The sequence below is a fragment of the Chroicocephalus ridibundus genome, chromosome 1 (genome assembly GCF_963924245.1).
Source record: "Chroicocephalus ridibundus chromosome 1, bChrRid1.1, whole genome shotgun sequence".
NCBI lineage: Eukaryota > Metazoa > Chordata > Aves > Charadriiformes > Laridae > Chroicocephalus > Chroicocephalus ridibundus.
Window position 1 is genome coordinate 165,968,407 of NC_086284.1, and position 10,801 is coordinate 165,979,207.

The following is a 10,801-nucleotide window of genomic DNA, read 5'->3' on the forward strand; positions in this document are numbered from 1 at the left end:
TCCTTTTTTTGTTTTGTTTTGTTGGTTTTTTTTTACAGTGGACAAATTCCATTTAGGCTAAGATGATAAGGAAGACCGCGGCAGGGTGTCCATGCTGTCAACAGAGCGAGCAGGAAGAGCGAGCAGCACTACGTGTAGGCACTAGTGTTTGTGATTAGTTGTGAGAAGTTAATTACGGTTCTTCACCACGGTTCCTGAGCAGGCGGCTCGGGGGAAAGGCCGCCTCACCGGCACCTTTCCCACACCAGCAGAGGCCCCGGGAAGCGGCGCTGCGAGGGGTACGCGCACGGAGGACGGCAAAAACCGCGCCTGAGCCACCCACCAGACCGGGGGGGTGGGAGGGGGGGGGCTGGGAAAACGCCTTCCCCGGCCGCCTCAGGCCCGGCTGTGAGCCAGCCGCCGGTGCCGGTGCCCACGCCAGGCCGGGAGAGGAGGAGCCGGGCCACGGCTCTCCCCGGCGGGCCTTGGGCGGACGTGGACACCCGCGGCAGGGAAGACGCAGTGCCCGGGCCGGGCGGTACCGCCGGCGGCAGCTGTAGCGTCCCTTCCGCCGGCGGCCATTAAACCAGCCCCGCCTCACAACCGACACCGCCTCGTTTCCGCCGCCGACATCGCCTCACTTCCGCCGCGCGCGCCGCCTGCCGGCCGGGCGTCACTGACGGGGGCGGGACTTCACAGGGAGGGCGGGGCATCGCGGGGGTGGGGCTCGCGGGGGGTGACGCTCGCGGGGGGGTGACGTCACAGGGTCAGGGGCGGGGCCATCGGGGGGACGGGGCAAGATGGCGCTGAACAGGAACCACTCGCAGGAGGGTGGTGTCGTTGTCCCCAACGGCGAGAGGTACCGGCGGGGCGGGAGGGGTCCTCCTCACACCTGCTCCTCGCAGCAGGGCCGGGGGCCGGCGGGACCCGGCGGTGGGAGGGAGTTCGGCCCCGCTGGGGCGGCCCCGTGGCTCGGCGCGGGGCCTGTGTTGTGCTCCCCGGCGGTGTGGGGACGGGTTGGGGCAGGCGGTGGGGAGCGGGCCTGGCTGGAGCCGACAGGGCTGCCCCGGCTCTACTGCTGAAGCTCCGACGGCACTTCGTGCTGCTCCGGCGGGCGTCCTGGATGAAGAGTGAGCTGCCATCACCTGAAAAAGACGAGGAATTGGTTTGGGTTATTTTATATCACGCAGTTAGTGATGTCAGAGAGGCAGACACCACTTAAGGTAGGAGTCTTAGTCACTAGAATTGAAAGTAAAGGGAACTTCTTGTCAGAGGCGAGGCCTGAGCAGAGCGGGTCCCCTGCTCGGCGCAGGAGGAGCGTCTCTCTTCGTGGAATCGCCACCAACGGCTGGACGCCAGCCCGTGCCCTGAGTGGGGATCGATAGACCGGCTCGGCAGGCCTCGGCTTCGCTCCGATGGTGTTTGGGTGCTCCCGGCATCCCGGCCTTGCCTAGGGAAATCCTTGAAAACAGAGGCCCGGTAAAGGATTGTCGAGTTGGTTTGGACGTGGTAAACTGTAGGAAAAATTACTCTTCAAAAATATACTCCAGATAATGCTGAGTTACTAACTGACTACTACAGCTTCAGTCAGGGAAGTCCTTTGACATGTAGAGCTTATGCTGCTTTAAAGGTGATCGCAGTATCCTTAACCGCAAGCCATTCTTCAGGGTGCTGCTTAGTCACAGGTGGGTGCTCTGCAGGGTGCACGGCCCTCCCATGACAGCCCTGGATGGGTATGCAGGTGCAGACCAGTTCAGCTGCCTAATTATGCCCGGTGTTGGTGGCTGCATGTTATTTCCTTGTGCGAGTAGCTGGGAAGGAGTAAACATTAAAGGGGCTATGTAGAAATTCTTCCCAATGAGGCAAATGATGTGAAATGCTGCTACAGGACATGGCTGAGGAAATGTTCTGGTAAGGTCCAAGCTGTTGAGGAGCTGGTTTTATTTAGCTTAGAAGAAGTGTTTTCCCTCTGCATCTCAGAAGTGGAAAGAGCTCCGCTGCCTCATCGGTCTGTCCCTCCCAGCCAGTCTGAGAATATGCATCTAGCTCAACTATGAGTAATGTCCCAGTAGAATTTCTTGGTCAATTTGTTTTTTTCTCATTAAAGCTAGGCTTTTTAGTGTCTTCCTCCTTGAATAGCTGCATTTTCAGATTCATCTATACTGTGAAGTTTTTCTCTTACCTAAGGAGCATGTAACCTGAAACTACAGGGCTTTTGGTTGTTTTCCCATACGGTGGCCCTGCTGATTCCTCCCTTCCCCCAGTAATTTTGCAATTTCCTGAGTCCTGACTTGATGTGGCTTCTACCCTAAGCTGATCAGAATACGTAAGATTACTTTAGATCCGTCCTCTTCAGGCTTGTGTTGGGTTAGGGTTTTGTGTTTTCTTTTTACGTGTTCTTGAACCATAAAATGCCTCGGGATTCTGCCGCTGTAACACACTGCAAGCTTGTCACCCACAAGGCTTTTTTATTTATTCTGCAAATTTTCTTACTAGGTAGTATGTTTAGGATCTGCCCTGTAGATTCAGTGTCACGCTTTCCCAAGTTGACTCTTTAATTTTTCCTGAAAATACATGTAATTTTTCAGGCACCTCCATATCTGTGATCCTGCAGCATTTACAGTACTCATCTGACTTTATGTCATTAGCAAGCTTTGCTAATGTCCCCCTAGATATCCAACAATAATAACCTTATTGTTGATATTACTGGCTCCTGGTTTTGTTCCTTAGCATGGTGCTGTTTATTACAAATATTTACTTAAACCATGTGAAGCAAGGTCAGCAGTGATGGTATCAGTTGAAGCAGCTTCCTCGGTTTGCACAGTGGGTGTGGTGTTACAGTGGTGCTGCTCCCCTGTGATGGCCAGTCCTGGATTTGAGCACGGAGTGGGAGAGGGAGGCTTGCTCTGAGATGATACCTTGGCCTTAAGGGGGTGCTTTCATGCACCTCCACCTTTTCTGTGCCCCGACCTTTGGGCTGAGGCTCTTCTCATGTGGGGAGGGGAATTCCTCAGCCTGATGGTTTTGGAAAGAGAAACTGTAATTTAAAACTTCCCTTTGTGGAGCAGGAGCAGGGGTTATAACAGGTGAGAGTATGAATTCTTCCACTCTGCATAAATCATCCCTCTCCATTGAAAGGAAAAAAAGACAGGGCCCACATCAGAACTGATTTTTTTGGCATAATATTCAGAGTTTCTGGTGTGCTGTCCCCCTCCTGTGTCATGGGGGTGTGTGTCAGAGCTGTTACTGAGTTTCTCTCTCCAATTTGTCTGATTTCCTTCTTCAGTGTTCTCAAACAGTGTAAAGATGTGGAGCTCTCCTTCAGTGACGTGACAGGCAAGCCTGAAGCCTTCAAAGGCACCAAAAAAGGGATGTTGTATCTCACTCCTTACAGGGTAAGTCTGATGCCAGCAGGACTTCTGCTTTCTCAAGGGATCTTGTAGACTTTAAACCTGAAACCTAGTTGGTGATAGAAGAAGTGATTTTTGTTATGGGATGAACGACTGAGAGTCCTGGGTTGGAGAAGGGAAGGTGGAAATAGGGTAGTTCATGCCTGTATCACAATCCCAATTCCCTACAAAGGCACATGCGGTCCTAGAAATCACTGTCTAAAGAATATATTTCATATAATGTCTCAGTCAATACTATTTTTTTTGAAAACTGTCATAGCTTATCCTTAAAAAGCAGAACAGTAAAACTCGGTAAATGTGCATGTATGTTTTAAGTGATATATTATTTTGCAACATACCTGCTTTGGGCAAGTGAGCCATGTGCCATAAAATCCTGCAATGTTAAGCTGTGAAATAACACAATGCATACTGATACTAGGAGTTAAGTTACCCTTTTTTTTGAATGCTGCTACAACTAGAACTCTGTGACCACTCTTTATATGTAATTCAAGTAATTCAGAGGTATTCCCTCCTGTCTTGCAGATGATCTTTGTGTCAAAGGGCAAGGATCCTATGTTGTCTTTCATGATGCCGTTTTATTTGGTGAAAGGATGCTCAATCGAGCAGCCTGTTTTCTCTGCCAACTACATCAAAGGACAGATTCAGGCCGAGGCAGGAGGTATGTGCCCTTTGTAGACTGAGCTTTTCACAAGTGTCCCAAGTCCTTTTCTGCTGAACATCAGGTAGATGGCTTACGGGCACAGGAAAGACGGGCAGAGTAGCTGTGGCAGTATAGCTAGCACATCCACCCTGAGGTAACTTTTGTCATGTGAACTTTAAGGCACTGCTTCTGTGTTACTTTCTGCCCCCAAAGCTGGTAACTGACTTTCACTGGATGACTCTTGTTTAATTCTGTAACTTCTGTCTTGCCGTCTATGTCACGTTTACTCTCTTTCCATGTGTGCTTGTTTTCCCCTCTCTCTGACCTGGAAGAGTAGGTAAGTGACCAAGTCACCCCTCGTTGGTATTGATAGAGACAATTAGCAACCACTTTTGTTTTCTGGAGGTCAGTAGCCGCTTACCGACTTGGGTACATTTGCGTGCATCTTGGATGCTGCTGTGTATCATTGATACAGCTTTGTTCCGAGTTTGGTGATGACACTGAAGTAAGACCTACAGTCATGGTCATGACCAAACATGGGGAATTGCGGCAGATAAACGGGGATTAAAAACAAAGCTTCTGATTAAAATTTCTTCCATCTTCAGCCTTGGAATTAGTTTATGTGCGTTTTGATGGCATCCGGAGAGCTTATGTTTTTGCTTTCTGTTCTTAACAATGTTTTAAAGTGACTGGGTCCTCTGGGGATTGTGGATCAGCCCACTTTATTGGGCGGAAATCATACAAAGACAGTGCTTTTAAACAGGTGAATCTCCAAGGGGGGGACTTCGTCCATGGTGAATTGTTTTGTTATATTTCTGTACTTTATTTCTACATTGTCCCCAAGAGACTATCTCTACTTTTACTAACTTCATTGTTAGACAGGGAAGATAAATCTTATTTTATGAAATCTTTTATTTAAATAACATATATTTTCTAAAAAACACCAAAAAACCCCAAAGCATCCCCCCAAGAAAACCCCAAACAAACTAGAAAAAAAGTACCTACAAAACAAAGTACTCTTACTGATCTTGCAATATCATCGCCTACTTGAATTTTTTTCTGAAAAATTGCTGTTATACCTAAGCATTTATAATCTGTCTGAGCTTCTGTGGGTCCAAGAGATTAAAATGTTGCGTCTGATTTAAATCCTAGCTTGAGTTGCAGATCCTGATCTGCAGTCCAATGGGGTCAGCAATAAAACTTCATTTGAGGGCTTCCAAATTAAAATCCTCAGTGAATTAAGTGTTCTTTCTTTACACTGTGTTCATTATTAGGTTCTATTAAACCTTTCAGGAAAGAACAAACCACTTAGTATGTAGAGTAGGCTGCTTCTACGTAACTGTAGAGAGGATTGACTTTTAAAGGGTAAAGAAATAAATTCCTGATCTTCTTGAGATACTGTTTTGGGGGACATCCGGTAGCAACGCCATGATTCTTTCCTCCTGGTAGCAGGACACAAAAGAGTCTTGAAATAAGAAAGAAAAAAAAAATAATTGGAGTATTACCTGTTTTGCTGTCTTGACTGCTACTGAGGAGGTTAATAGTCCGTTTCAATTCTAATTCTCCCTTTCCTAGGTGGCTGGGAAGGGCAGGGGACATTTAAACTCACTTTCAACAGTGGAGGAGCCATTGAGTTTGGACAGCTGATGTTCAAAGCTGCTTCTAATGGTAAGGGGTCTTCAGAGCCTGCAGTTCCCCCCATGGTTGGCTGAGCTAGTTAGAGAATAGTGCTCTTTTTGAACTTCATGGGAAGAAGGGTACCCTGTGCGCTTTTCCACAGCAATGCATTTTTTTCTCTTTCCAGGGGAAGTTTTGTTTTTCCTTCCAATCTTTTTTCTTCATTTCACTTCAGTGCTTTGTGCAGTGGAATATTCTGGGGGTTGTGCTTCTAAGGTGGACCACCTTTTTCTACAGAACGTTATTGCTCCTGGAATAAAGTTGAAATATGTGATGGTGAAAAATTGATTTGCTTACCTACCCTCAGCTGAGTTCTGTAATACAGGAGTAAGATGGGGGAAGTTAATGTGCGCATTTGGAGAGAGGAAAAAATAAATTTAAAAAAACAACTTATATTTAAAACTTTCAAATGGGGGGAAAATGTACATCAACTTTTTTTCTGGTAAGAAAGCTTTCTTTTTAAAGAAATGTGCATTTAAAAATGTACTTTTTTTTTTCCTGATAAAGTTTAAAAGGAAGGAAAAACCACCCTACTGATCCTTGCTCTAGAATGGTCTTTTCTTCCAGCAGTGGGAGCTCTTTGATGGGACTGGTACCTGGTATTTTTGCAGCTGGTTCCCTTTAGGACCCTGTGAACTTGCAGTGAGGAGACTAATGCTTTTCAAGCGCAGTACTATGCCAGGATTGTTTAGTGAATTTAGATGAAGGGAAATAGTGATGCATGAACAGAACTATTTTCCTTTTATTCTATACGTTTAGTTGTAACAAAAGGATATCTGGCTTACTAAATGTGTGCTTCTTAGCTTCCAGTGGTGTTCCTCTCCAGAACCCTGGCTATGGCTATACACCTGTTCCCGGAGGGTATGCACCCCCCCAGCCTGCTCCTGGGGGTTATTCACCTGCGCCGGGGGGCTATGCTGCTCCTCCACCACCAAATGGACCGTATCCTTATGCACCACCGCCGATGAGCGCCTATGGACCAGCTCCACAACCCATGGGATATCCATACGCCCAGACTCCAGGTTTGGAAGTTGTGTAATGATGACTGGCAGGGTGTGTTTGGTGTTAGTTGTAAAGAAATCACAATGGTATGACGAGGGTTATTGTAGTTTTGTCTCCTTCAAGGATCCTTGTCCTTGCAAAAATCTGTCTTGTGCTTTTGATCATACCCATGTATGTCTACAGTTGCAGCTGATGGGAGATGAAAATGTAGTTTGTCAATTGTGCTGCTGCTTGGCAGATCATTATTTGCCTGCTGGCATGCTGGGCGTTAGCAAAATGTCAAATCCCTCCTGTCTGCACCTCTGCCAAGCCGCAGAGCTTCCCTCACTGCTGCACTTGTCCAGAGATAATGTGCTGTTGGACCTGTGAGCTCTCTTCCCTTCTGTCCCATTGCCATGGTCCAAAACATCAATCTGGTGTCATCTTTTTCAGGTATTTACCCACCACTTCCAAACATGAACCCTGTGTATATGCCACCTCCTCCCCCCTACTCCGGGCCATCTCCTGCAGGACCCTCAGCCCCCTCTGCCCCCCCAGCCTGGGGGAGCCCAGGGATGCCAGGTAAATGGGACTGGGGGGCTGACAGGGTCTGGGTGAAAAAGGGCGCTTGGGGCCTTGGGCTGTGGGTGGCGTTGTGGGCACAGCGTGGGGTGGGGAAGTTGTTGCAGGAGGTCAGACTCATCTTGATCTATTATTTGAGATAGCAGAGTATGGGGGGAGCTGCTCAGCTCTGCACTGCACAGCTTGTGGTCAGCTCTAGCCAACCTGCAGCTTTCCTGAAGTGCTCTGAGTTCAAACCCAGCTTGCTGCGATTACTGCTAGCTGTTTGGACGCTTGTTGACTCCTCAAAAGAGCTGTGGCTGGGGAGAAGGCCTTGGGACTTGGTCCACTGCCTAAGGTGTGTGAGATGGCTTCTTCTCTTTCCTTTCTAGGGGGCAGTAAGGCCATGGAAGCCGCTTCCAGCGCGTATTACAACCCTGCTAACCCACACAACGTGTACATGCCCATGGTGAGTACTGCGCCTGTGGCCTGCGTGTGCCTGCTCTCTCTTCTGTCACTAATGGAGACAGCGGTTTGCTTTCCTAGCAAAGCCTAGTGTGCCTTCATCTTGAACGTGCACAGAAAGGACGCATTTTCCTGTGAGGTGTGGGTGATAGTGCCATGAGGAAGGCTTGTTAAATCCTCAGTCGGGAAAGGAGGAGGGCCTGAAGATTCACCCAGTAACAGCCATTCAGTACAACAGAAGCTCTCTGCTTCTCTTGGGCCTGAAGGTGGGGAGAGTGGGACACTGAAGGATGTTCAAGGGTTTCATTTTCACTTTTTTCTGGGCTGCATGGAGATGAGGAGGTTTCTTAAAGTTCAGTCAGTAGCAGCCGGTAGGTGGGCTGTAGCCTACATCTGGTATGGGACAGCCCGTCTGCCTGCGCCCTTCACTGCCTCACATGCCTTTGTGGTGGGCGGGACAGCGATGGAGCAGCAAAGCTGGCCCTCAGCCTGGGGACTTGCTGCCTGCTGGGTCAGGGCTATGAACATCAACAGAGACAAAACCCTGGAAGTTTGGGGAGGATGGGGATTAAAACAGATTAAGTGATCTATTACTTGCAATAGACCATTTGTTACCTGTTTTTGAGAGGACCTTCACTAGAAAACTTTATGAGAGGTTGCATGTATTCTGGAGCATTACTGATAGCAGAGGGGAATGGTCTGGTGAAATGCCAGCTTAAAACACAGCACCCGGCTCTGGCTGTAGCTCCCTGAAGAGCAGTCATTTCTTGTAAGCCAAGCCTGGGAAGAGTTCGTCATAAAAGCAGCAGGGTTGTTGACTCTACTGTATCTCGTTCCAGGATCAGCCACCTCCTTATACACCTCCTGAGGATAAGAAGAACAACTAACAGAAGGAAATTGCAACCAGCCTCCCACACTCTCTCTCCCTAAAAACAACTTGTCTGTTACTACCCCTCGGGTTAGCATAACTCTAGGTCTCTTGGTATATACACAATATATGTAGTGCTGGGCAGGGGAGCGCCTGCCCTCCTTAAACATAAAGTCAGTGGCAATACAAGGCGGAACAGCAACACTTTCCTGCTTATTTGCTTTATCTCGTGGGGTTGAAGCACTAACCTTTTGCTCTACCCTTGGCTTAAGGAGAGAGATGGACTTCTTAAACTGGCAGTAGACCACAGCACTAATCTAGGACTAAAATATGAAGGCTCTGGGATCTTGGAGTAAAACTACTTGCAATGCCAAACTTTTGACTTCTGAAGCACCAACGAAGAGGAAAGGTATAGAGAGCCCCGAGGTTCCTTGCGTAGACTCTTGGGTGGCCCAGAAACGTGTTAAATTTCCTTAAATTCTGGCACTCTTCAGCGTGAGGTGGGACTCTGGAAATCCTGTATCATGCTGGAAACGTGTTTCATCTCCTGGATTAACAGTCATGGTGTGATGAATTTGGGAAGTGCATCCTAAGAGACACTGAAGCGTTTGGCTGCGCAAGAGGGAAGTGGGCAGGCCCCAGTCAGCCTGCCTTGGTAGACATTGAACAGAAAAGCAAACAAAGGTGTGCCTGCGGGGCAGCGCGCTGATACTGGCAGGCATGCGAATCGGTCTTCCTTTCCCTCTCCTAGAAGCAGGTCCCATATCTGTGCAATGATCCTGTGTCAAACAGCCGTTCTTCATGCGTAATAGAGTCAAGTGCTGCACAGGAGGCTGCTTGCCTTGGAGCAAAATATGTTCCATTGGGAAGATGACCTGGCACTAGCCTTGTCAGGAGACAGGTCCCGCAGCCCTCTGCTGAGCAAGCCTGTGCTGCGTGATAACCCCACAGGGGAAAACTGGCCTTCATCTCGTCCTTGGGCCGCTACAGCCCGCATCTGAGCAGTGTGGGAGGGTGGGCGCCGTAAAACCAGAGTTGGGTTGCTCAGGGGTGCAGTGCCCTCTCTCAGCTGGGAACCACTGTCTGGTGTGGATGTTCCTCATGCTCAGCTCTCTTGCAGAGACCAGCTGCTCAGCCAGAACCTTTCCTTCTTCCTTAGGACATAGTGCCATTAAACCTGCTCTGAAGAGAGTCTCTGGTAGTCTGGTTGGAGACCTTTGTGATCCTTTACGTATGGGGTTATAGTACTTCTTCCTACAGCCTTCCTACCTTCACAGTGAAGGGGAAGGAGCGTTTTCCCTCTTACTTCCCTGTTTGCCAGGGCTTTCCTGTAAGTCAGGCTTGCGTGACTTGCAAGTGTGAATTCCTAAAGCAGCCCTATATGGGGGGGAAGTAAATTTCCTTATCTATAAACACCTGAGTTAGAGATATTCTAATAACTATTTAAAAAAAAAAAAAGAATGTTTATAACTTTTTGAATTGCACTTTAATACAGGAGTGTTGATACCTTTATCTGCCTGTTCGCTGGTGTGTGTGTGTGTTGACCTTCATTCTTGTCTACTGTACGGAAGGCTGGAACAAACAACAGCCACTGGTGGTGTTCCCTTGTGTCGGCTGTGGGATGGTCCCTCTCTCCCTGGTGTGTGGCTAAGCTGGATCTGGAATTGAGTAACTGGAGGGAGAGAAGATAATGGGGCTCATCCTCTTGCTGCCTGGGGAGGGTGGAAGGCTGTTTGTGCCTTTGCTGTCGCCTAGATATCCAGAACTGGCATGTGTTCATGTCCTCGGGGCAGGCAAAACACTGCATTTAGCAGGGGACGTGTCACCACCCCGCTACTCACTATGGCCGTCTTTGTAGCACCTCTCCTATGTACATTTACTGCCAGAAGGAAGGCCTGTCTTTAAGAGGAATTCCTTGCTAGCCAGTGGGGGAAAAATAAATACATGGTAAAGAAAAGTGGCACTGAACTGTGGACTGTAAAATCTGTTTCCCCTTGTGCCAAGGAAAGACATTGCCCAGCTGAACGTGATGGAGCTACTGGAAAGCCCTTTCCTACTCTGCATCAGTCCAGTCTCTCACAGGAAACCAGTTCTGTTCCTTAGCATAGTTCTTGTCTTCAGTTAATGACCCTGTGATCTTACATTAACCAAGTAGCTATAGCTGACGACACTGAATAAACATGCAACAGAGAGCCTGTGACCTGCTTCCCTTTTATTTCA

The 10,801-nt window shown here is 48.4% G+C and overlaps 1 protein-coding gene across 1 annotated transcript; it reads left to right on the forward strand.

Moving 5' to 3' along the window:
* The first annotated feature begins 747 nt into the window (after positions 1 to 747).
* Positions 748 to 10,781, forward strand: WBP2NL (WBP2 N-terminal like). The gene is made up of 8 exons (XM_063322558.1): positions 748 to 838; positions 3,266 to 3,374; positions 3,912 to 4,047; positions 5,605 to 5,697; positions 6,510 to 6,728; positions 7,141 to 7,269; positions 7,641 to 7,717; positions 8,553 to 10,781. The coding sequence occupies exons 1-8, from the start codon at positions 780 to 782 to the stop codon at positions 8,598 to 8,600; spliced, it is 870 nt and encodes a 289-aa protein (XP_063178628.1). The 5' UTR covers positions 748 to 779; the 3' UTR covers positions 8,601 to 10,781.
* Positions 10,782 to 10,801: the final 20 nt, after the last annotated feature.